The 27,587-nt window shown below is 43.5% G+C and overlaps 1 protein-coding gene across 2 annotated transcripts in view; it reads right to left on the bottom strand.

Annotated features, from left to right (window-relative positions):
• Window positions 1-27,587, bottom strand: part of ASB5 (ankyrin repeat and SOCS box containing 5) — a 341,741-nt gene that overhangs the window by 200,359 nt on the left and 113,795 nt on the right. Inside the window, exon 1 of one of the 2 annotated variants that reach the window (XM_069244658.1) lies at window positions 11,934-12,660. The exons of the other annotated variant lie outside the window; for it this stretch is intronic. Within the exon in view, the coding sequence (XP_069100759.1) occupies window positions 11,934-12,093 (160 nt within the window). The 5' untranslated portion in view covers window positions 12,094-12,660. Of the gene's footprint in view, window positions 1-11,933; window positions 12,661-27,587 lie in introns of those variants that run through there. 2 annotated transcript variants of the gene reach the window in all.

The raw sequence follows: 27,587 nt of genomic DNA on the forward strand, positions 1-27,587 counted from the left end.
AGCGTTTTATAAAAAGCAGTTGGACCAACTTAGCTGACGTGGGAGAAAATATACCTTTTTATAGGAACGTTTTTCCAAGACATCAAGGAAGAAAATGAGCCAGTATTGGAGAACCTTAATAAAGGTATTCCCAGGAGCCGGAGAGATGTGCGTGAGTTAAGAGAATGTGTCAAGCAAATGAAGGAAACAGCAGACGGGAGAAAGCAGGATCAGAAATAGCTTATATTAGAAGAACACATCACATAAAAACATAACATATCATCCTTGATTATAAATCTCTGAGGAACAAGGTGTGCATCAGATATATCCCCACAGGACCAACATCAAGAAACATGTGGAAGACCTTCTGGGGGCTTAGAGTTTAGAAGAGGAGCCTGTCAAATTAGACCAGATATACTGGGGTACATCAGTGGACCAACATTAAAAAAAACGTTCCAACAGACATCATAGCAAAATTTCACTTCTTTGAAGAAAACGACAAGATTATGGAGAAGCTAAGCTTGAGTTGCAAAGCCTTTTCCACTGGTGTTTAGACGACAGTCGCCTTCAAGAAAAGTAAAGCATTTTAGTCAGCCCCATGCATCAAGAGAATCAAATATAAATATAGGCACCCATTCCTCAATTCTTCAGATACCAGAGAAACATTTTTCAGCCAATCCCATGTGCAATTTTGGGTCTAAATCTGATAAAAGAGGACAAAGAATGAAGGGGAAAGATGCAGATGGAATGAAGGTACAGCTTACAGAAAAAACATAGACAGAGATGGCAAGGTGGTCATTAGGGGAAAAAAAATTCAAGGAGACAAAGAGGCACTCAAGCAGAGAGATGAAGGGTAATGAGGAAAACTCAGCAGAAGAAGAATGAACGCAGTGACAAACTTCTGCCACAAAGTGCCTTTGAAGTTTAATGTCATAAATTGTTTTTTGGCACACAATATCCTTTTTGTGTTAGCTGAGCATGGACAGGGAAATAGAATAGGAGGTATTTTCAAATGTTTTCTTTTTTGTTATTTTTCACATATATTTATATTTTGTTTTAAAAAAGTGTACATATGCACTTTAATGTGTTGCCTACATAATATTTTCAATCTGTTCTAATATTTAGTTTGTTTTTATTTTTGTAATTTATTAAATTTTTATTTTCTCAGTAGTAGGTTATTCCAACGGCTTCATATTTTTGGAATGTTTTTATTTATCACTTTCAGAAAAGGACATGTTTTATTTAAATGGTAAAATAGTTGGAAACAGTACATTTAGGGACCCAAAACTCCAACCCTCACTCTAATGTGGTTACGTTTGGAGTCAAAATACTTAGGGCCTCATTATGTGTTTGGGGGTCCCACCACGGGACTGCCAAACTCACGGGGAGGACACCACCGCCATGGCAGTGACATCCCCCGCACGCATATTACAATGTTTCCGCCTGGCTGACCGGTAGGAACATTGCAATATGCGTTTCCGCTGGACTGGCCGCCGGGAACAATGATAGGATATTGGCCTTGGCTCCTTTAAGGCAGCTGAGGCCAATATCCTACCATGCTAGCACCGTCGGAGTGACCACTGACGGTGAAGGGCACGGGGGCCCCGGCACTGGCTTTCCGCCAGCCTTTTCATGGCGGGGTCCCTGCCATTAACAGGGCTGAAGGAAAGAGGGGTTGTAATCAGCCAGGTGGCACTGAGTTCAGCTCCGCCCTGGCTGGTTACAACCCCGACCGCCGTCAGCGCGTCAGGGACCATGTTCCCAGAAGGAACGGCAGTCTCCTGGCAGGTCCGCACACAAGGGTTGTAATTGGGCAATCGGACTGCCCAAGTTGCGGTTGTGTGACCGTCAACACGAATGTGGCAGTCCTTGTAATGAGGTTGCTTTTCATTTGGTTAAGTTAGTTATTTTAAAGTTAATACTACTTCTATTTGATATATTATAAATACAAACTTAATGTATACATTTTGTAAATGTTTCGCATTCTTACGTTTTCCTATAAATAAAAATAATGTGCTATTGTAAAAAAAATAATGAACATAAAACAGGTGTTATTTTTAACAAACATTTTCAGTTTGTAGACATAAAAATATATATTTATTTGTATATACATTTTTGTTGTTTTTTTCACACAAATTTACATGCATTTTGTTTACATTTTGTAACACAGATTTTACATTTTTGTATTTTTTTTAATTCTTTATATATCAAAAGACAAAGTAATTTGCTTATTTATTTTACAGTATTTGGTATATAACTACATGTCTATATCACATTTTCCAAAACACATAGGGGCTAATTTTGAGATTGGCGGTCCCACCACTCGAACACTGTTGCAGCGGTGGGGAGAAAGGCGCCAAGTTTGAGCCATCCTGACTGCCACATAATGACACTACTGCGTGGCTGGTGGTGTGTCTGCGGCAGTGGCACTGTGGTGGCATGTTTAGGCTCATAAAGTAAGCCTGAAGCACATGCAGCCTCAGTGCAGCAGCAAATGCACCTCTGGCGCACTGTTGCCATGCGGAAAGGCAGGTTGTGATCAGCACAACGGTGCTGGTATCAGCACTGCTGTGATTGATCCCGCTTTCCCTACCACCACCGCCGCAGGATTCAAGATCCTGGCAGCTGCAGCAGTCTTGTGGCGGTCCGACCCCGATCTTCGTAACCTGGCAGTCGGACCAGACCACCACCAAGGGTACAGCAGTCCCAGGACCACCATACTCGTAAGCAGGCCCAGTTTTTGGAGGTGTGTAGGCATAATTCCTTATTACTGTACCTGTATTTTTACTGTGGAAACGTTTTTTCATTTTGATCCAATTTTTAGGTATTCTAACTTGCGTGATAATATTTATCAGGGGTATGTTTGTTTTGAGTGTGACTTTTGCTGTGTTTACTTTTAAAGGTATTTTTTTATTGAAATTAAACTTCTATGCTTGGATGGTGGCATTGTTTATTTATTTTTTAAAGGAAAAATACTCAACATTTTTAAACCAACTATTTTTTTTATTTTTCATTTTTTGCAATTTTCCTTGAGCAGTTTTTGTCTTTTTAATATTTTTCGGATTTTGGATGGCTTCCCTAGATCTTACATGGTAGGATTGGTGAGTTTTATTTTTATTGTATGCTTGCATTTTTAGGGTTGTATTTTATACACATTGTTGATGGATTGTGTTGTTTGGGTGGCCTGTTGCCTATGGAGGAATTCATCTACAAACCCAGAAGTAATTGTTTTCAATTTTATTTATTTATTTAGTGTATTGTGTTAGCTCATATTTTGCTATTTTGTAGTTATACGTAATACTATTGTGTTATAACAGGTATTGTTTTTGATGTATGTGTGCTTTATTTTACTGCATCTTAATTTTATTATTTGGAGAAAGTATGTTTACAAATAACAATTAATATGATTTTTTACCATTTTTTACCATTCTGAAATAATATTTTTTAGTGTTAAAAAGTTTTAATACTTTATTAGTTTTGCAGTTATGTTTGTTTTGGTGGTTTACATTTTTTTTAGCAAATTTTTATTATGATTTTATTCAGTGATTTTTTTACAGTAGTTTTCTGACTATTGTTTCAAGGTAACCATAGACATTGTTTGCTACTAAACAGTCACACGTTGCTTGGTAGCATTTCGTTCATTTGTTTAGATGGATATTTTTAGTTCCACTTGTGTTAGGGATTGTTCTACTCTTAGGTCTTGGTAGCTGTGTTGTTTTTTAATACTTCTAGAAATTGATAGTGTTGGATGGCTTCTTCCAAGTGTTTCATGGAAGATACTTTGTCACACTTACAGTGCATAGTATTGGATGGCTTCTTCCAAGTGGTCCATGGAAGGAATTGTGCCATACCTAAAGTGCATTGTTAATTTTGGTTTCTTGAGAGATGGTGCTTTCATAGACATCCCTCCATGGAATGTAAATTGTGTTTTGGCACTGTGACAGGTAAGTCAAATTTTTAAGTAAGTAAGTAGGCAGAGCACTTTTAAGGGTTTTTATTTTCTTCTTTCATTTAGATTATTCTATAATCTTGCTGTACGTCTTTTGAATGTTTATTTCTTTTTCCTCCTATCAGGTCCCTCATATATCTTTTTTTTTTCTTCTTTCAGAGAGAGGTGTTCCAGGGCTCCAAGATGTTGTTGATACCAGGAGAGGGAGAGAGGGAAGAGTAAGAAGCCTGTAGTAGGTAAGTACAGGGGACAACTAAATGCTATTTTGTACAATACTGTTTCTTTTTCTTCTTATGACTTTCCTTTTTCCTTTCCTGTATCTTTTGGTGAGTAGTGCTCGAGTTAATTGCTAGATTCTTCCTTCTTTCTTTTTATCTTTCTAGGCTAGTAACATGCTGCTCCGTCTGTTAATCTGTTTTCTCTTTATTATTTTTTCTTTTTTTCTTATAAACTTTTTCCATTCAAAAGTTAAATCACCAGCTTCCCGTCACCTTGTGCGCTTGTATTCTTTATCTCTATTGGTGCTCTTGAATTTTCAGGGGTCTAATTAGTGCTAATGTAGTTTTTTCACCGTTTTGCGATCCTCTATTCCCTCCCCGCTACTCATTACATTCCCTTCCCCTGCCCCGTTCACATATCTTGCTGAGCCATGCTCCTCCTGGAACGTGGCTGGCTTCTGCGTATGCTGCTCTCACTCTCAGTCTTCTCGCTGCGGACTTTCTCAGCGCGTTGTCTGACGTCTGTCTACTTTGGTTTCCTCCTTTGGCTCCTTGTCCTGCTTCCCGTCTCCAATTATCACGCTCCGTGTTTCTCTTTGCGGCTGTCCGACGCGCGTCCTTCTCCTCGCCCGTCCTCTCACTTCCCCGTCTCTTCCGGCGTTTCCTGAGTCTTCTTCCGGTCTTTTGCTGCCAAAAGGACGTTTCGGCTGTAACGGCTCTCTGATGTCCTTAGTAGTGCCCCAGGGTCACGGGAGGTCCGCCCCCATTCCGTGTGCCCTGTCACATTCGCTCTCCCTTGCAAGTGGCTGTTGGAGCCACGACTCGGTAGGGTATCGAGACAGAAAGTCTGCATTGGAAAGTGAGGATCCTGGGGAATGTTTTACCTGAAACATAAAAGGTTGTAATGATAAGAACCACCGTAGTACTTGGGCATTTGTCTCCTTATGTTTTGATAGCCAGGTCAGAGGAGTGTGGTCAGTGAGGAGCATAAACGATCTCCCTAAGAGGTAATATTGAAGTGATCCGATGGCCCATTTGATAGCGAGACATTCCTTCTCCACCGTAGGGTAATGCTTTTCTCTAGGTAGAAGCTTCCTACTGATGTATAATATTGGATGGAACTGTGCATCATCCCCTTCCTGTGATAACACAGCTCCCAGTCCCTAATCTGAAGCATCAGTTTGTAACTGGAAAGGCTTCTGAAACTCAGGACAGTGTAAGATCGGTTCGGTGACCAATAGAGATTGCAGATAGATAAACCTTTGGTGTTCTAGCTCAGAAAAATTGGCTATATGGTGGGTTTGTCGCTTCTCTAGTAAAGCCGTGAGAGGAGCGGCTATGTCAGAGAAATGGGTAATGAATTGTCTATAGTAACCAACCATACCTAGGAAAGCCCTTACGTCTTTCTTAGTCTTTGGGATGGGAATCTGTGTGATGGCCGCCACTTTATCTATCTGTGGTTTGATTGTGCCTTTTTCAATCACATAACCCAGGTAATTAATTGAATTTCTAGCTATGTTACACTTCTCCAGGTTAGCCGTTAGTCTGGCTTTCTGGAGGGCCTATAGTATGTCTGAAAAGTGTTCTAAATGTTTCTCCCAGGTGGAACTGTACATCACAATATCATCTAGGTATGCCGCTGCATATTCCTGATGAGGGCATAACACAATATCTATTAATCTCTGAAAGGTAGTTGGTGCCCCATGTAACCCAAAGGGTAAAACCGTGAATTGATATAGCCCGGAAGGGGTTATGAAGGTTGTTTTTTCCCTGTCTGATTCCTGTAGCGGGATCTGCCAATAGCCTTTGTTTAAATCCAAAGTAGTGAGGTATTTGGCTTGTCCTATTCACTCTATCAAATCATCTATGCGTGGCATGGGATAGGTGGCAAAGTGTGATAAGGAGCTTAGTTGTCGAAGGTCTCTACAGAAATAAATAGAACCACTGGGTTTGGGAACCAATACTACAGGAGAACACCATGGACTGTAGGAAGGTTCAATAATGCCTGCTTTATCATTTCCATGACTTCTTTCTCTACTACTTGATTTCTAGCTTCAGGTATGCGGTATGGTCATTGTCGAGATTCCCTTCCATCTATGGTGCGAATGTGGTGTTTTATGAGGTGTATTCTACCTGGTTTTCTAGAAAATACCTTCTTGTGTGTCTGTACTATCCCTTCTATTTGTTGTCGTTGAGATGGTGTTAGTTCAGTACCATAATGAGGCCCTACCACTTGGTTAGATTCGGGGTGAGTAGGGAATACCGGAATTTCTGAATCTGGATTTGTAGTAATATAAAAATTCAAACCATAACCAATATGATAAATTTGACTTCTTTTGGACCCTGCGGGAATTTCGATCCGGTACGACACCAGAGTCACTTTTTCTAGGACTGTATAGGGTCCCTGCCATCGAGCTAACAATTTGTTCTCAGTCGTGGGTAGGAGTATTAATATTTTTTGACCTATAGTTAGTTCACATGTCTTGCTTCCAATGTCATATTGGGTCTTCTGTCTCTTTTGGGTCTCTCCTAGCTCGGTGTGTACGTCCTCCCACACTGAATGTAGTGTTTCTTTTAAATTCCTAGTGTATGTAAGAATGTCTTTTGTCTCCTCCTCAGTTTCTTCCCGCTGTTCGGCTGTCATGTCTAAAATGGTCCTAGGTTGTCTCCCGAAGAGATGATCAAATGGACTGTGTCCAATGAAGGATTGTATATGTGTACGTATAGCATACAACACTAAGGGCAATTTTTTATCCCAGTCCCTACCGGTGTCATTTATGGTTTTCCGTAAGAGGTTCTTGATTGTTTTGTTGAAGTGTTCTACGGGCGATCTGTTTGGGGATGGTATATTGATGTTCGTATTTGCTGGACACCCAAGCTATGACATATTTCAGTCATTAACCAAGACATGAAAGGTGTTCCCTGATCTGTCAGGAGTGCCTTAGGAAATCCGACACGGGAAAAAAAATCTATCATGGCTTGAGCCACACTTTTAGTCGTCATGCTCGATAAAGGTATGGCTTCAGGATATCTAGTTGGTAATCAACCAGGACTAAGATATATTGGTGACCTTTAGATGATGCCACTAAAGTGCCCACCAAATCCATACCTACCTGTGTGAACAGTGTTTCTATAATAGGTAGAGGGCAGAGGGGAACCTTGGGTTCTAAGGAAGGGTTAATCAATTGACTTTTGGGACATTGTTGGCAATGCTTTCGAATCTCTCCACATATACCTGGCCAATAAAACTGTCTCATTATGTATTCTTCAGTTTTTTCTCTTCCTAAGTGTCCTTCCCTGGTCTCCCCATGTGCTAAATGTAGGACCTGGGCTCAGTAGTCTTTGGGAACTAGCAACAGTGTCTTTTCATTTCCTTGCTGGGTGATCACTCGATATAGCAAATCATTTCTGATGTTGAAATAAGGACCTACCGTATGATTGATATTGGTGAGGGCAGTATGCCAGGCCTGTTTAAGGGTAAGGTCATCTTGTTGGGCCTGTCGGAAGTCTCCTGGGACAGATAATACATTCTTCATTGTATAAGGGCTCCTTCCTTCTTTCTCACTATTTTCCCTGTGGTAAGTTATCTTCTGTTTTCGCTTCTGGGCTTTTGCCAGTCTTTCCCTGTGTATGTTTCTTTCTATTTCTACTTTAGAAAAAGGTGCTTCTGTCCACCAGGACTCTGCCTTGTTAGTATGTTTTAGGTTTTGTAGTATTGTTCCTGTGTACTCTTCATAGTTTGTACTTGCTTCTCTTAAGTCCTATACAACATTACTCACTTAAATTTCATTCAGGTTTTGAGGGTGATTGTGTTCCCTTATACTTTCAAAAATATCTTCTTTGGTGGTAGCCCTGCGATAGCAAACAAAAGAGTAATATTTTGTGCATTTCCAATGTCTCCTATCACTTGAAGTGCTTTTGTTGCTATTTGTGTATCCCCTACAACTTAATAACAGATACCTTTTTTTGTGATCTGATATATGTTGCTGTGTCCAACACTATGGGCCTCATTATGAGTTTAGAGGGCAGAAAACTTTGTCTGCCGAACTCCGACAGGGTGGCTGCCGGTTATGCAGTGACCTCCCCACTGGAGCTATTATGGGTTTCCTGCAATTCTTCTGTCCGCTGGCCTAGCAGGAAACAGGTTACAGAATTGTCTCCACCTGTTGATCTGGCCTGCTGTTGCCTGCAGGGTGCACTAGCACCCTCTCAATGTTCACTGTCTGCAAACCAGACAGTGAACATTGCAATGGTGCTGGCCAAGGGGGCCCCTTCACTGCCCATGCCAAGTGCATGGGCCCCCCTGTGGAACCCATCACCTATTCTCCGCCAGCCTTTTCATTGCAGTGTTACCATCATGAAACTGCTGGCGGAGAACGAGGTTGTAATCCCCAGCACTGCCGATTAGGACCTCTGCTACCTCCAGACCGCCGGGATCCAAGATCCTGGCGGAGCTAGTGGTTCCCTGGTGGTCTGACCGCCAGGGTTGAACTGTGGTGGTCGAACCGACGCATTGTCGGCGGTCCAGACCACCACCGCAAGTGTTGTGTTCTTCAAAGGGTGAATTCTAAGGGACCCTTTCAAGTGTAACACAACCCCTTTCAACCCAGCCCTGGCTCCAGATATCTGTTGGGGGTAAATCAGCCCATTTTGGAGGTAGGGACACAGCCTATTTACATGTAAGTGTGCCTCGCCTCCTTCTATCTCAGCCCAGGAAGAACATCAGTATGCTGATGGTTGCAGATGCTTCTCCTGTCACACCTAGCCCCTCTGAGGCTGTCTGGAAAGTATGCACCAAGTGTAGCTGTCACTCTGCCCTAGACGTGGGCTGGAGTCAGGCTGCAAAACACTAGAGTTATGAGCACAGAGAAATGACCACTTTCTAAAAGTTTAAAATAGTAATGTAAAATCCAACTACATCAGTAAGTAGGATTTCTCACTATCATTCCAAACATGCCCATGCTACTCCTTCCAGATCAGAAATGACAGCTTAACATTATATAAGGACATTCCCAATGCTAACCTATGAGAGAAGCAGCCCTCACAGTAGTGAAAAACGAAATAGTCTGTTTGTCCCTACTAGGACATGTAAAATATATAAGTACATGTCCTACCATTTACATACATAGCGCCCTGCCCATAGGGCTACCTAGGGCCTACCGTGTCAAGTCAGTGTGGCGGTAAACTGTGCATGCAGGCACTGCAGTGGCAGGCCTGAGACAAGTTTGAAAGGCTACTTCTGTGGATGGCGCAATCTGCGCTGCCAGCCCACTAGTAGCATTTAATTTACTAGCTTGAGGTATATGGTATACCACTTTACAAGGGACTTACAGATAAATTAAATATGCCAGACAGGTGTAAGCCAATCATACCAAGTTTTAGGGCATAGAGCACTTGCACTTTAGCCCTAATTAGCAGTGGTAAAGTTCCCAGAGTCCTCAAGCCAACAAAAAAAGTGTCAGAAAAATAGGAGAAGAAAGGCACAAAGTTTGGGGATAACCCTGCAGAAAGAGACATTTCCAACAAGAACATACACAACTTACAAATAATTTGTCACAACAACATTTGGAGTGTAATAATATGTGGAAATGTGCATCACCAAGAAAAAGTGTCTTTATTTATTTTGATTCTATTAAAATATTTGTTTCCATCACACTTCAGAATTCACACTTCATTTTTTGCTTTCTGAACTGCTGAATGTGTAAAGCTCATTTATAGATATTTACATTTTGTTGTGTGTTACAAAACATGACATCCTACAACCGTTCACACTCTTTGTACCCCAGCAAGATTGTATCATAATTAACTTTATTTTTCTTTCTCTGACTGCAGCGTGAGATGAGTTTGTATACATCAATCCCCATGTTTAAAAAAGCAGCAATTTGTCAGAAGACATAGCCTGACATTTGACTTACGCCATTGAAGCACAGCAAATGTGAAAAGATAAGTACATAATTTAAAGGAATCTTTGGTTATTGCTTGAATTTCACAACCCACCAAAAATTGGCTTACACTACCCACAGTTGGGAAACACTGTTCTAATACTACCAGGTGACATAGCTCAGATATTTATCTGATAGAGTGATCGAGGGAAGACAAAGAAAAGAAAAAGAGCACTGATGGGATAAATTGCCTGTCTCTTCTATGGTCTCTGCAACACCGAGGATGTGAAGCTTTGTAGGCAAGGAAATCGGACCTACCAGATTCTCTTCTATCTCCATACTCAATTAGTTATTCAATATTTGACCCCATGGTCAGGGAGGAAAGATTTCCTTATTAAAGAAAGACAGTGGATGTCTGAAACTGAGCAATATATTCCACAATTGAATGATCAAGTCCTTCATCAATGTTAGGTAGGATTTTAGGCTCTCAGAAGTGTTTTCATTATCTCCACATTATGCTGCCTTCCACCACCAGTAGGACAAAGAGAGTCAAGGAACCTACTACTACTTGCGAAAGGGTGGTAGGACAAATCAGCATGACTTAAGTTATAGCATGCTTCTATAAAATTAAAACCACACATACCTAACAAATGTGGCTCTACTAGGAGGTTTGTGAGAGAGGACTGAAAATACAATTAGATGACGACTAACGGCTGACATTGAAACACGTATCATGTGGACGAATTTTGTTCTTTGATCTCAGCCACAATTGAATTGAAGGCAAATTTGTCTGCTCACTGGAATCTCCCTATAGCAAAGGGTTTTATTATTTCAGGACGCCAGACTCTCATCCACTTGGTGTGTGGTGCTTTATCATCAAGCCTGCTCCTAGCTGTGGACTTATGGTGTCAGGGTGCTCTTCTTAGGAGAGTGGATCCCAGTGTGCTTGTTGGTGTCCTTAAAAAAAGAACTAGTTTTCAAGTGAAGAGATATCACTCCATGGTGGTTAAAAGCTAACATTGTGTAAAGCAGTGCTTAATTTGTGCTTGTTGTTTCCGGTGCTGAGCACCGACACTTATTTGCGAGGACCGGGGCTTATTCTTATACCTCAAGCATTTGCTGCGAGCAAATGACACATATGAGAAAGACGGAAGAAGGAAAACTAAAAAGCGTCATAAAGGGAGAAAGTAGAAAGCTGCAGGATGAGCTGTAGGGGCAGGGGTGGCCGTAATTGGAATAAAGAGGCCCGAGATGGCTTCAGGATTACGCTGCCTCAGTATTCAGTGCTGGCAGATTTAGTTACAGCAGCCTCGTGTTTAAGAGAAGGGCTTTGAGCACCAGCACCTCTTTATTTACAAATTAATCACTGGTGTAAAGGAATGTATTTTAATTATGCTTATTAACTCCTTCCTACTGCAAGATGAAAATTCAAGTGACACAACAGTCCCGAAACCGAGTATGTCGCAATCAAGGTGCACCTCGTAAATAACGATACTGCAGGGTGATAAATAACATCTATCATGCATTTCTGGGGAAGAACATGCGGATGTTGGTGCTTACTGAATCAAAATCTGCATGGTATGGCAAATACTGTATACTTCTCCCCTGTAAAATTCTGGCAGGTTTGACCTGCCGAAATTTCACGAAGAGCGGGGTATTTAATAAACAAAGTGATTTATAATGAAGTGTGACAGTTTAAGGTTTACTTTTGCTTATGTAGTTCTTTGCGCACTTTACCATGACCCATGCTCTAGTCTGACCTAACACTGCACTGTTTGCTGCTAACCAGATAAACACCTCACAGTCTGAACATTAAATACTACCGCTGTTAATGTTCGTGTTTTCTCTTCACTGCGACTTGTTCAAGGCCTTATGCTGTCAGACACAGAGCAGGCATGTACTGACCTTGGCTGGTGAGGATAGCCCAGCTGGTTTTCCGCTTCGCGGGGAGCTCCTCTACTCTCTGGAGTACTCTTTTCGTCCCGACTCTGCCACGGCTGCTCTCATGATCCGCCAGCGTGCAAGTAGCCCTGGTGGGCAATCCTTCTCCCTCTAAAATATCCATATACTTGTTGTAGGTGATCGTCTGAAAATTGTCGAAATTTGATATTGATCTTTTTGCTCTGCCGCAGTTGCGGTTCACACGCTGGATCTGGGGCACAGATTGGCCACAATCCTTCCAGTCAGAGTTGCTTGACAGAGCCAATGTGTGCACGGTGGGGGATGGTAGCGTTTCACCAACATTTTCTATTTTTAAATCAGAGAAAGAATCCGCTCAGCTGTAGCCCGAGGAATTTTTAACTACTCCCGTAATTCAAATGAAACTGGAGTACGTTGTTTTTAAAAACAGACTGCAAAAAACTGGGTACACTTTTCTTTTCAGAACTGCTTTCAGTGACCAACAGCTATTAGCCACGGTCACAACAATGCATATACATTCAGAAAAGTACTGGTTATCCGTGGGAGCTCGATTGTCAACAGTGAGTCTTCAGTTGCTGGGAGGCCAGCTCTGAGAACTGTTCAAACACGCTCATTTGTTTTTTGCGTACCTGGCGGGCTGCCAGGGTTCTATCGCGCACGGATGCCTTCACTACACAGCAGTTATGGCGAAGTGCAGAAGTGAAACGAGCTTGACTTAAGGGAAAGCCAATTTGTCTTTGACGCATGATATGCTATTCAAAAATCTTTAGAGTGCATACAAAAATAACAAGCATTTGCAATGCAACGGATCTCGCATTTCTCCGAGTTAGAGCTATTAGCAGTTGTAAACTCCCAGCCGGACTTTTCTTGCCTCATTAAATGAAAAAAAACGAGCGCGATCGCGCTGCTAAAAAATGGAAATAGACACACAAACGGAAATAAGAGTTAACTCCTAGAGAAATGTATCAGCAAAAGTGCAATTATCTAGTAACTGGCAAAAGTGCAATTAACTATGCAACAGGGTCCATGTCATGCAAAAAGCTCGACTTCTGCCAAGCGAGATCGCGCTGCGAAAAAAGAGAAGAAGTAGTCCACAAACCGGACGGAAAACAGCGAGCCTCGTATGTTTTCAGTACTTGGACGCTGCGCTCGAGGAGGACTAACCACCGGAAAAGGCATGAGGTATGCATGCCTTCCACTAATGAAAGCAAGCAAATTTTAAAAGGCAAGCCCATGAACCAATGAAAGAAACTGATGTGACATGGGCGGGGCTCCGAGCCCTTTTCTAACTACTACAGTGTCTCGCAAGCCATACGCATGCGCAAGCGCATGCTACGCAGGCTCAACCCTAAAATGATTAAGTATGGCTGCAAGAGGTTTGGTAATAAAATAAAAAAAATCCTTCCGCTCTCACATTACCTAAAGTATAATTCTGGCAGGGCTTTTTTCCTGCATGCCTGATTTAGCTTTCTTTAACAGACAACGACTAGTTTTATAGATGGCTTCAATATATATTATGTATTGTCAGAGAGAATACGATTGGAGAGTTCTCACCAAACCACAAGTTATAACGACCATACATACCAGTGTCAACATAGGCGAGGATTCAGCAAAAGAACATTCAAGAGTTTGAAACAATCTGTGTCTTTTTTAGGTCTCACCTACAGAGAGCTTCTAGCTGTTGTTGTCATAGGGTCAGTGGTAAGTTTTGGGCCAGCCCATTGCTTACCACTGGTTGGCTTTATTGTCAATTACAGTTGCTTGCTTTTCACTAAATACTTTCCTACTTCTTCTGTTTGTCCCTCCCCATGAGCATACCTTCTTTACCCTCCATTTGATTGGATGGGTTGTATCTGTCCACCTTTCATATTCAAGGGACTACTACATGGGTTTTTTGCACTCTCCCTTGTGTGCTGTGTCAAACACCTCCCTGCCCCACATGATGCATCTTTCTCACTCCACCCACTACTAGCTCATATATTACTTTCTGCATCCCGGGATCTTTGCTTTTTTTGTTTTGTTTAATTTCCTACCCTCCTTTGTTGCACCCCCCACTACCACTTGCACTGAGTTCTCCACAAGCTCATCCATCCATCTCCATCAGCTCCTCTGTTGCTCCTCCACCCCACCCGGCATGGTCCTTGAAAAATAAAGGGTTTTAAAAATGTTTTTGAGAGCTTGGCAGCTGCCATTTGCTGCCGGACGCTCTGTTTTTTTTAAAAGCCCCTTTGCCCACGTCTACATCTGTATTTTTAATTGCTTTTCTCCAGGTGGTGTCCACTATCCTGAAACAGTAAATAAAAGATCAGCAGAATTACAGCCGGGTCTTGTGGCATGCATGGTGAAGCAATCATGCACATACCCATCACGATGGGCCGCCATAGCTTCATGACGCATACATGCTTTTACACATAATTGCACTCTTTTTTCATTATTTGTTTTACAGATGTTGCATAGCTTTGGTAAAACATATTTCTTTTTGCAGATGCTCAACAGAATTGGCGGAAAGCGTTGCCAGTGCCAAACAGTCACAAATGTGAGACCTGTTGGCTTTGCTACTACTTGTTTACAGGCAGGTAGAGAATATCTGAAAGGTCCAGTGATTTGTGGCTTCTACATGAACCTTTTAGGTGTCTGGACTTCAATTTGACCATGTTGTCCTGCTTCACTAGCTCTGCACGGCCAAAATGGCCAAACTGAAATCCCTCTTTGCTGGTTATCTTCTCACTTAAAATGGGCCTTTCATTTTCTACCAGAACAAGCATATAATACGTCTGCAGTCACCAAGCTACTCTGTGCACCTGGTTGAAATAATGCAGAATTGAAGGCCATGCTTGTTTGTTCTTCTCTCTCAAATCTGGCACTAGTCCAATTAATCATTGAAGACATGAAGATCACTTGGTTGTTCGAAAAATAGTTAAGATTGTATCATTCATATCATGGTTCTGTAATGCTCACAATTCCTGCTATACTTTCAACTATGTGATGACTTGCATAGTTTGCTGAAAAATGTTCCCGTCCCTATCCCCAAGAGATGCTCTACAAATGTTCTGCATAAGATAAGTAAATGAATATAGCAAAGCATCAAAGTTTTGTAACAAACTGTAAACATAGTTTTGTCGGCTCTGTGGGACAGTCCATAATAGCTCAGAAAATTATAATTAGGGTGTTCAGCTTTATTCTGTACTGAGGTGGAGGTTTGGGTTTGCTGTAAATTAGAATATTTTTGGATGACCTACAGCTGTTTGTGTCTTAATTGGAGATCGGAGGTACAGTGTTTCTGTAATCCTTGAAATAAGGTTCTCATTGCCTAACTGGAGTTCCACCATGAAAACACCGACTGTGACCTTTTGGAGGAACCTATAGTACCTCATGTAATGCTAGATTATGGCCCTCATTACAGCCGCCCGCCAAGATCGGACCGACGGGTGGGCGCCAATGTGGCCGCACCCCCACCGCGGGCATTTGGAGACCCCGCTGGGCCGGCGGGCGGAAACCTGGTTTCCGCCCAGGGGGGATCTCGGCCGCAACACAGGAGTCGGCTCCAAATGGAGCCGGCGGTGTTGCGGCCGTGCGATGGGTGCAGTTGCACCTGTCGCGCTTTTCACTGTCTGCATAGCAGACAGTGAAAAGCAGCTTGGGACCCTGTTAGGGGGCCCCATGACTCCCCGTACCGCCAGCCTTTTCCTGGCGGTTCAAACTGCCAGGAAAAGGCTGGCGGTAGGGGGACTCGTAATCCACTGGGCAGCGCTGCCCTGGCGGATTACAACCGCCGGGGCCATTGTGGCGGGAAACCGCCGGCCCCGGCGGTGCGACTGCGGCACTTCCGCCTTGGTGGTAAAGCCCTGGGAAGCACCGCCAGCCTGTTGGCGGTGCTCCCTCCAGAACAGCCCTGGCAGTCTTGGACCCCCAGGGTTGTAATGAGGGCCTATATCTCCTTAGGATATACATGTTGATAGAGATATGTAAAATGGTTAAGGGTAGTGTATCATTACTAGTTCCCAGTGTAGAATATTACTACTTTTGTTTGTGTTTGAAATCCAAATTTCAGATTTGATTAATTTGTGCCTTAACATTATTTTCTGCTAAATCTACACAAATATTAGCCCTTACTGAGGCCCTGGTGAGGTGTTAATACCTCTTATCTTTTTTGAGTAGACTATGGAACAAGATCTTTGGTCCGTTTACAATTTTGAATCCATCTTTCTAGTTGGTGTACTTGAGAAACACATTTAACAACAATGTACTTTCATGCGGGGCGCAGAAGAGTAGTAATGTTTACAGGTATCTTGGCAGGCCTGGTACTTCTTCTATAAAGAGTAAAAGAAGGGCCCTTTCCTGTGTCGATGAATCACTTGTGTGTGAGAGAGCGTAGCTTATGTAATCTATATTAACATGAAATGTTTATGACTTAAGATGTGATGATGCTGCATAGAAACTATAGTAATAGCCATTTTGCTTAGACGTGCGCTTGAATTGTGACCACGGTGAGTGGCCACCAAAGTATACGCGAGCTAATAATGATGACCAAAATGTTTATGTTACGTTCAATTAAGCTTATACTAACATTTGCGTTATTAAAACTGTACTGGAAACCTCATAGGCCTTAAGTTAGCATGAGCCGGAGTTTAGCTGCCTGGCTCTCATATTAAATGCATTTTTCTATTTTTCAGTGTGCTGACTCACAAGGGGCCATGACCTTGTTTGTTCTTTTTCTTCAAACTTGGAAGATGAATATAACCATGTTAGATCCGTTCTCAATCATATTTTCTATGCCCATGGAATAAATGTTAAAATAAATTGAAACAGTGTAGATTAATGTAATGTACAAGGTCATTCAAACTGGTGAAGACAATGGAACTGCTGACCAAAAGATGTGCAAAGAATTACCAAGGGATGAAGTCACACCGGACGTGTCACCTCTGAAGACGTCAATTACGAAGACCAATCAAAAACTTGTAAAACAATATGGGGTGAAGATTAGGATTACCTAATGTGTTATACGATAGGTTAAAGATAGTGGGGTATAGCAAATGTCCAATAGAATTTTGGGGGAATGTACTACGAAAAAGGAATAAAAACCCATGGCACGGGAAGTCAAGAGAATTAGGTAGGGAATGCTATTGATTTTATCCAGAAACTCTGTCACTCTGTTTGGTGACTTGAGATTTTATTAAAACCATCCTCACCCTTAGACTGCCCATTTACACTTTATCTCCTTATGAGGGAAGTGCCCTTTCGTCCCAGAGCTGAGTTCTGACTGATGGCAATTTGACTGATGTCCTGAATACGAAGACTGAACCTGTGCGCTGACCTAATCTTTGGAGGGTAATTATGACAATGCATTTGTAGTTTGTCTGTGTGCTTTTCCTTTCTAGGTACCAACTGCTTACTTTTGACAGAGACCTTAGCTAAATGTTTTCCAAATTGGTGTTCTAAATTGTTTTGCATGAAGCCCAACATGCTAATGCTAATCAGTGGTTAGGACAGGTGTTCACCAAAATTGACGCAAATAGACAGATGACCGAGACTATGCTTTTTTGAACTGACGCAATATTGACACTCTGCAAATCTTGATCTATGTTCACGCTGTGTTATGTTCTAATGTTTGTGATTCTTGCTTTAATGAAATCTTATCAAAGTTGCCATATTGTGACTATGCTATTATGTTTCTTGGTTTTGAGGTTAATGCATCTGCTTTTAGATTGTAACTAATAGGGAATAAAACTCATAAAATTATACTAAACTGGTTCATGGCTGCAAGGTCATGGTAGAGTTTTGAATTGATTAATGACTGACTAAAGTGAAATACATTGTCGTGATAAAAATCGATGACATTATTGATGTATTGATTGACATATTGATTAGCTATCTCGTCCTAAGGTGTCTCTCAACTGGGTCAAAAGATTCATTGGCCTAAAATGAGTCCTGATGTGTAATAAATTATCATAAAGGGACGCGTTCACATGTGCATATCACAGCAACTACACATAGCCAGGAGCAGGAGAGGTGCAGTAATACCTCTGCTTGGCAGTGATATTACTGCCCAGGCATATCAGAGCAGCTACACATACGCAGAAGCAGGAGCAACCAAAATTCTGCAGTAGTTGGCTGTTCAGCTTCAGCACCTATGTTGACACCTATTTGGAGCGAGGGGAGGCCTCTAGATGTGGGACAGTGGCTGCTTAGTTGGATACAAAGTGGTATTCTACAAAGTGCACGTAGAGAAGTTGGCATATAAATTGCACCACGTCTGCACATCTTTTGCTAAGTTGGGCATAATACCCATAACACCAGAGTGCACCCTGAATATTAAAACCACAATGTAGTTGAGACAGAATATTACAGACAACATATGGAAACACATATTGACAGGTAAGTCTAGATTTTCTATATGTACGTAGATGCAAAATTAGGAATAGTAAATCTATACTTCCCTATATGTACTTACCTTTCGATATTTTGTCCTAGATATTCTTGTTTCTCAAAATTGTTTGTGTCAATACTCAATAGTATAACCAAAACACCTGCAGAAGCTATGCAAATAGTGCACTCCAATACAACCGCACTAGGTATAATCTATGGGAGGCAGTATTTGCATTTTTATAGTGCTCAACCTCTTTGGTGCGGAGGGCAACCCCTTGATGTCCTCAACACTACCTTTGTAATGCAGAGGAAACCAACAGGTAGTCCTACAGGGGCGGTGGCCATTGGGGAAGCTCTGATGCTCCCACTGAGGCTTTACCACACGTGGCTTTTGTGGGAGTTGTCAGAGAGACCAGATCCTCGGGGCCTGTGCACGTTCCTAACATGTCCACCACAAGACAGCTCCAAAACTCTGATAGAAATATCACAGAGCCTAAGAGAGTCCAAGTGGGGATAAGGGGATTAGGAAGGGAACCGCTGGGAAGGAGACCTGTTGGAAGCAAAAGGTTAAACAACACAATATCATAATATAATCACATTGACTTTCACTAGCCCATGGTTCTAAGCATTGTCTTACTATAACCATCGGTAATCTAAGAAGTGACTTCAACTAGACCTCAAAGAACTCTGAGTACCTGGAACAAAACAAGAATGATTAATGCAATGTTTCATATGAGCTTTTCATGAAATATCACATACAGTCTAGAAATACAAGAACCTTCTAGAATACTGTTTCAGAACAAACATTGCATCTTTACATGAGGACAAAAAGCAATCTGAAACATTCCCTGGAAAACGATAAAAATTGTACTAGGGACTCAATATGCACAAATAATGTAACATCTAGAATTTAATTGCCATGAAATGATTGCGCACACTGTTAGCGATCTAAACATCAAGGTTTAAATGCGTGAAATGAATCGCGCACACTGCCGATTAGAACAAGTATATGCAAATGCCATGAAATGATCGCGCACTCTGTTAGCGATCTGAACATCAAGGTTTAAATGCGGGAAATGAATCGCATACACTGCCGATTCCAGCAAGTATATGCAAATGTCATGAAATGATCGCCCACTCTGTCAGCGATCTGAACGCCAAGGTTTAAATGCGGGAAATGAATCGCGTACACTGCTGATTCCAACAAGTATATGCAAATGCCATGAAACGATTGCGCACTCTGTCAGTGATCTGAACACCAAGGTTAAAATGCGGGAAATGAATCGCGTACACTGCCGATTCCAACAAGTATATGCAAATGCCATGAAACGACTGCGCACTCTGTTAGCGATCTGAACATCAAGGTTTAACTGCGGAAAATGAATCGCGCACATTGCAGATTCAAACAAGATTATGCAAATGCCATGAAACGATCGCACACTCTGATAGCGATTTGAACATTAAGGTTTAACTGCGGAAAATGAATTGCGCACACTGCTGATTCAAACAAGAATATGCAAATGCCATGAAATGATCGCGCGCTCTGTTAGCGATCTGAACATCAAGGTTTAACTGCGGAAAATGAATCGCGCACACTGCTGATTCAAACAAGAATATGCAAATGCCATAAAATGATCGCGCACTCTGTTAGCGATCTGAACGTCAAGGTTTAACTGCGGAAAATGAATCGCACACACTGCCGATTCAAACAAGAATATGCAAATGCCATGAAATGATCGCGCAAGCCTTTGGCGATCTGAACACCAAGATTTGCATTAGAGCAATGATTCGCCTACTCTGAAAGTTTCATGAGTAGGCCCCAAAACTCAAGAGTCTTTTAGAACGGGGTCGGGGGCCCAACCCGAACTCCGCCTTACCACCCTGCTCAAGGATCAACAAGAGAATGCAGGGCAGGCCTGGAACTTCAAGGTAGACCTCCGGAACAGGAGCTCAGGAAAATGCTGCTGCTCTGAATAGTGAGCACGTGGAGCTGGGCTGGCTCCCTTGTATAGAGTCTGGCCCAGCCCACAAACCACACCCAGTCATGGGAAGGCTTCTAAAAGGTCCTAGAAAGGGACCACACCCTGATACACTCTGTAAGCCTGCAGCAATACCTTGCAAAGGAACATTGGCCCTCATTATGACCTTGCCGGGCGGCTACAGCCGCCCGCCAAGATATGACCGCCGGGCGGCCGCCAATGCGGCCACACATCTGCCGCGGTCATTATGAGATCCCCGCTGGGCCGGCGGGGAGAAACCTGGTTCCCGCCCGCCGGCCCAGCGGGGATCTCGGCCGCAACATAGGAGCCCGCGGTGTTGCGGCCGTGCGACAGGTGCAGTTGCACCCATCGTGCTTTTCACTGTCCCGCGACTCCCCGTACCGCCAGCCTTTTCCTGGCGGTTTGGGCTGGGGGTAGGGGGACTCATAATCCCCTGGGCAGCGCTGCTAGCAGCGTTGCCCTGGCGGTTTACTACCACCGGGGCCATTGTGGTGGGAAAATGCCGGCCCCGGCGGTGCGACCGCGTCGCTTCCGCCGCGGTCGTAATGACCAGGGAAGCACCGCCAGCCTGTTGGCGGTGCTTCCGTCATTTCAGCCCTGGCGATCTTGTACCGCCAGGGTTGTAATGACCCCCATTATTTGCAAACATCATTAATAGTGGTTTCAAGATAAAACTCTGCAATGCAAAAGGTTAACAAACTGCATATAAACACAATGCATGAATTATGCTCTTGCATAAATACCGGGTTTTTGCATTTTTGTCACCCTTAGAGCGCGCACTGCCCTGATGTTGACAGGAGTTGACGCAGAATTCCTTCTGTGTCAGCCCATGTCAGCCCCCACCTCTCACCCCGCTCATCTGTATGCCACACAGCGTGCTGACTTCAATGATGCCACTGAATGGTATGAGAAAGATCAGGTTAGGATGTTCCCTGTGTGTCCAGTGGGTTTTTGTCCCTCCTCCTAGCCTGCCCCTGGCAAATTCAAACAGGCATTACTAGAAAGAGGAGAGTATCCCCTTTCCAGGGATCCCTTTCCAAATTGATTCCTGCTCGTGGATCATGGATGCACCACGATCCATGAGCAAAGATCACCAGACACCAGGGAATATTATTTTAGAAGTGGCGGGTCGGCTCCTTCAGCCATGGTTGACCCAACAGGGGGAATAAAATTACATATTTATGTTTTCCCTGGGCGCCATTTTGTTTTATAGTTTTGTGCTGCTTGCGGCCTTTCCAGCTTTCCTGGGCAGCACAAAAGGTGTAAAGGCATTGTTGGGTAGGGGAGAGCATCCCCTTTTCAGTGGAGCCTTGTTGAAACAGATCCCTGCAAGTGGATCACAAATGAACTGCGATCCATGAACATGAATACCACTAGACACCAGGGATGATAATTTTGAATGGGGGGGTAGGAGTCAACCCCCAAGAGGCATATAATGATATATTTATGGTTTCCCTTCCTGGGAAGGGCCATCAGCCCCCAGGTGAGGGTGTGATTTTCCCGAAACCAGGGAAAGTAAAAATTGTCAGCCATTAAAATATTTAGTATTGTGATGCCTGGGGCATTTCCAACTTTCCCAGACAGCTTAAAAGGTGTAAAGGCATTGTTGGGTAGGGTAGAGTTACCTCTTTCCAGTGATGCCTTGTTAAAAAAGATTCCACTAGACAACAGGGATGTCTTGTGTGGTGGGTTTCCCCTCTCCCCCGTGGCATGGTTGAACAACCCTGTATGTTTATGTTTTCCCTTCCCTGGGGGGACATATTGGCCCCCAAGGTGGGGCCCGAACACTGCTCAGAGAAGAGAAAATTTGGCAGCATTTTTTTACATGTGGCTGAGGGTTTTCTAGTGCTCCTCACGCAACCTGAATTGTTGGGGAAGCCCCCCATGCAAGGGTTGACCCCTGCCGGGTCAATATATTGTATCTTGCTGTTTTCCTTTTCATGAGGGGGCTGATTGGGCAGGAAGGGAAGCTGTGCCTAAGTTTTCTATGTATATGTGCCAAGTGTTTTTGGCAGCCTCTTCTTTTGTACTGCTTCCTTGGGGTTTTTAGGTGCCCCCTCCCTGGGCAGCAGTTTAGCCGCTGATTAGTGTGGAATTCACATTTTAGTTCCACCAAGCGGAGCTTAGATCACGAGGTGATCAGTTATTAAACCATTCATTTTAAGATGACCATGGCATTTTAGGAGGCCATGGTGGGTGGGCTGATCACACTACGCTTTACGCTATACTGTGGTGTGCAGGACCAAAATGTGTATAGCTGAATAACTGAGCAGTGGCTGAAGTAGATTCAGCCAGGCTAGGTAGACTTTCCATATGAATGTCAAAAATAACAGATAAAAGCCTGTAGTACACTAATTCATTTCCACAATGATGATGTGGGATTTGGTGGGTGAAAGCAGAGGGGCACATGGTGGAAATGACTAACTTCATTGTGAGTCACCCTCATCCTGCTCTTTCACAAGGAGCACGTCTTACAAATAATATTCTCCAGGTATTGGGGACAAATGCAACATAATGTGCTCTTGTCTTATTGTGTGTGTAGCAGCATGAACTAACACCTGCAAAAACATTACTCAATATGTGTAGAAGACCCATTGGCAAATATAGCTGAAGGTTGCAGCAGCCCACCGATCCAGGTGCTCCTGGTAAACCAGCTCAACTTGAAGGATACTGAGAAGGATGGAATTAAATGAGGAGGGTTGCTACTTCAGGGCATTGAGTTGGCTACGGCTAAGCCCAGGATGGGGCCCCCAGTAGGCAACAAAACTAACAGAAATGATCATAGGGAAGAGCAGAATTGACTGTGACCCTGGTCCGAATGGACTTCCCTGTGCCCTGTTTAAAGCCAATCCCAAGTTTAAAAATGTTTGTCTTCTCTTCGGTGCCGTGAACCTCCACCAGGTAGTCCCTGACCCTTAACACGGATCTATAATCTGCCTAATTTTTAAAGAGTGCGACAAAGGTGACCCAAAAAATTACGGATTATTACCCCTGCTGGACAATGACTCTAAGTACAATGCAACTTTAGTGCTGCAAGACTTGTAAGAATGGGTAGATAATCTGGCACTTATTCCATGGAACCAAACAGGATTCCATACTGGCCAGAGAACTTTATCTAATCTTGCTGCCTTGACACCCTGCATTTAAAAGGCATTTAATGCAAAATCAACAATTTACACTTGTTTTACCGATTTTAAGGCCTAATTTGACAGGGTTCCTCAAGATCTACTTCGGGAGAAACTCAATAGCATTGGGATTCTGCTGAAAATCTAACAACCTCTTTACACCAAAACCTGGCTACATGTCAAATTAGGTGATGGCAGGAAACTTTCTTGAAAAATTCATACCACTATCGGCTTGAAAGAAGGATGCATTTTTGCAGTGCTACTCTTTAACATCTATTTTTCAAACTTGTCTATAGAATTGGATCTTATAAATGCACATCCCCCAAATCTCGGGGCTCGCTGTCTTACACACTTTATATGACGATGACCTGCCTTGAAGAGTATGACCACTGTTGCCTGCATTGGCTTTTAGACACCCTTTCATGCTTTACAAAGCAGCACAAACTCGAAATTAATGACAAAAAACAAAAGTGAATACACCTGCATCATGGTTTATAGATGGGCTCCATGTATCAGTCAAACCGAAATACAAATAATTAATCAACTCCAGAGGCAGTTTTGCCACACACAGGGGCACTGTGAAATCCAAAGCTGCCTCCCTAACTTACAGCTTTCACAGCCTCTCAAAATCCCTGCAAGGCCCAAGGCTTCTGAAGTCCATAGTAGTTAACTTGCAGTTAACTTTTCCCCTTACATTTCATACCGTTGTGAAATAACAATAGGAAAGAAGGTGGAAGGCTATTTGAACTGCTAATTGCACAATCCTACCGGACCATTTATAGGCTCCCCAATTACACATCGCAGACCCATCGGTGCCTAGAGCAAGCTTAAAAAAATTCTCCCTTGCCACAAAATGTTCTTTCTTAAAAATGTGCCATAGATTCAGATTGGCAACACATTAGCTGCACACGTCTGGTTTGAAAGAAATAATCTAAAGTCAAAGTCAATATTTAGATGCTGCTTTTGTGATGGCTTGCAGTTGTTGCAAGCCTTCTACCTATGGATCACCAGGGCCTCAACAGCTGAGTTTTTAAAAATTCTCAATAAACCCATCAGGTTTCTTTCCACAGAAGAAGATGAAGTGACCTTGGTAAAGGGAGCACAAGCTTAACAAATCATCAGCACATACCGGTCTTTAAAACCACTTTGCTTAGGAATGCAGCCAACTTTGGCCTAATTAACCTCCTGGCTAAAACCTGCTAAGACAAATTGAAGACTTGTGGTGCTGAAAAAGATACCTTAATATAAGTCCTCTGTAGACAAACTCTTATAACCACACTCAACCCAGAATTCAAACATCTTAAAATCAGGATGGTAAAGTTTTTGGAAAATTTTGAAGTCAGATATCATGGAAAAATTGAGGCTCTCCGCAGAACAGACAAATGGTTCCTACACTGGGGGCTATCAAAATTATAGGCACTTTAGCTAAAATTGTATAGCAGTGGTCACATCTCAACCATATGTCACCTCTAGACTGATAAAGGTGTGACAGCTGCAAAGGACGTTGCAGTCGAGCACTGTGAGAAAGTAGCCTCTTTTCTAGCATGGTTACCCCCACTTTTGGCCTGTTTCTGAGTGTGTATCAGTGTTTTTTTTACTGTGTCACTGGGATCCCACTAGCCAGGACCCCAGTGCTCATAATTTGTGGCCTAATGTGTATGCCTATGTAGTGCGTAACTGTGTCACTGAGGCTCTGCTAATCAGAACCTCAGTGCTTATGCTCTCTCTGCTTTTAAATTTGTCACCGTAGGCCAGTGACTTAATTTACCACACTGGACCCCCCCTTATAAGTCCATAGTATATGGTACCTAGGTACCAAGGGCATTCGGGTTCCAGGAGATCCATATGGGCTGCAGCATTTCTTTTGCCACCCATAGGGAGCTCAGACAAACCCTTACACAGGACTGCCATTGCAGCCTGCATGAAATAGTGCACACACTATTTCACAGACATTTTCACTGCACTTAAGTAACTTATAAGTCACCTATACGTCTAACCTTCACTTGCTGAAGGTTAGGTGCAAAGTTACTAAGTGTGAGGGCACCCTTGCACTTGCAAAGGTGCCCCTACATAGTTCAGGGCCATTTCCCTGGACTTTGTGAGTGCGAGGACACCATTACATGCGTGCACTACATATAGGTCAATACCTATATGTAGCTTCACAGTGGTAACTATGAATATGGCCATGTTACATGTCTAAGATCATGGAATTTTACCCCATTCCAAATCTGGTATTGGGGAGCCAATTCCATGCATCCTGGAGGCTCCACCATGGACCCCCAGTACTGCCAAACCAGCTCTCTGAGGCTTGCACTGCAGCTACAGCTCCTGCCACCTCACAGACTGCCCTCCTGGGGTCTGGGTAGCCCAGTCCCAGGAAGGCAGAACAAAGCATTTCCTCTGAGAGCAGGGTGTGACACCCTTTCCCTTTGGAAATAGGTGTTACAGGCTGGGGAGGGGTAGCCTCCCCCAGCCTCTGGAAATGCTTTGAAGGGCACAGATGGTGCCCTCTTTGCATAAACCAGTCTACACCAGTTCAGGGACCCCTTCTCCCCTGCTCTGACAGGAAACTGGACAAAGGAAAGGGGAGTGACCACTCCCCTGTCGATCACCACCCCAAGGGTGGTGCCCAGAGGTCCTTCAGTGTGTCCCAGACTTCGGCCATCTTGCTTTGCAAGGTGTGGGGGGCACTCTGGAGGGCTCTGAGTAGCCAGTGGCAGCAGGTTACGTCAGAGACCCATCCTGATAGGTCCATACCTGATAAGATAGCCAATTCCCCTCTCAGGGCTATTTAGGGTCCCTCCCTTGGGTTCTCTTCAGATTCTGCTTGCAAGTTTCCTTCAGGAATCCTCTGCAACAACTTCAGACTCTTCTTACTTCGGATAAACTGCAGCCTGCTCCAAGAAACGCTGTAACTGCAACAAAGTGTCTACAAGAGACACTTTTCTTCATCAACCTCAGCTCTAAGTCAGCAACTGCAACAGTTTCCACCGGGTGCACGCTCTGGGGACTCCATGTCTTCATCCTGCACCAGAAGAACCGAAGAAATCTCCCGTGGAGTGACGGAGTCACTCCCATGCTCCAAGCAGACACCTTTCAAGATGACGACCAGTACCCTGAGACTCCTCTCACAATGACGAGCGTGCTCCTAAGGACACAGAGAGTAGACATTATCGGCATAGACTGCCCTGAGGTCCTGCTGACACAATTTGGAAGAGGTAAGACCTTGCCTTCTCCGAGAACAACGGTACCCTTGTATACTGTGTTTTCTTCACCTCCTGAGGCCTCTGTGCACTCTTTGCAAAATTCCTTCGCTCACAGCCTGGCCCAGGTCCCCAGCACTCCAACCTGTGACGCTCAACTCGCTGAGTTGTTCTCCGGCACCGTGGGACCTTCTTTTGTTGTGCTGCATCAACTGTGTTTTGCACCTCCTTTGAACCCTGATCCTGCGGCTTCTGGGAGCGCTGGCTGGCATCCTGAGGACTCTCTAAAGTGCTGAGAGACCCTCTTCCTCCTCACACAGAATTGAGGCCCCCAGGTCCCTCCTGGGTCCATCCAGCGACATTCTGATGAAAAACGCACTTTTGTCATAGCCAAGGCTTGTTGGCGCCTTCCAGAACGAAATCTCATCTGCAACAATCTTCACGCCGTGGGACATCTTTTGCATCACTCAGGAACCCGCTGGCATCTTCCTAGGGTGCATTTATGCAGTCTTCAACTAACAGGAGACTCTTCTTTTGCGCCCTCTTCTGGGTTGGTAGGGGCTCCTGTCCTTCCTGGAACTTCTTTCGACTTCTGGACTTGCTGCCCTTCCTTTGCAGGTCTTCAGGTCCAATAATCCAGCAGTTGTTCTTTGCAGACTTGGTTGGCTGCTGCAAAATCCCCAAAACGAGGTGTAGTGTGTCCTAAGGAAACTTACAGTACTTTACTCCTGCTTTTCTGGGCTTAGGGGTGGGGTAATTTACTTACCTTTACCGTATTCTTACTCTCCCAGCAATTCTGCACACACTACACTTGTCTGGGGGGAATTCGTGATTCACATTCCGCTTTCTTAGTATATGGTTTGTGTTGCCCCTAGACCTATTTTCTCCCATTGCATTCTATAGGATTTCCTGCTGTTTGCATTGTTCTATGACTATTTACTTGTC

This window comes from Pleurodeles waltl, chromosome 1_2 (assembly GCF_031143425.1).
Source record: "Pleurodeles waltl isolate 20211129_DDA chromosome 1_2, aPleWal1.hap1.20221129, whole genome shotgun sequence".
Classification (NCBI taxonomy): domain Eukaryota; kingdom Metazoa; phylum Chordata; class Amphibia; order Caudata; family Salamandridae; genus Pleurodeles; species Pleurodeles waltl.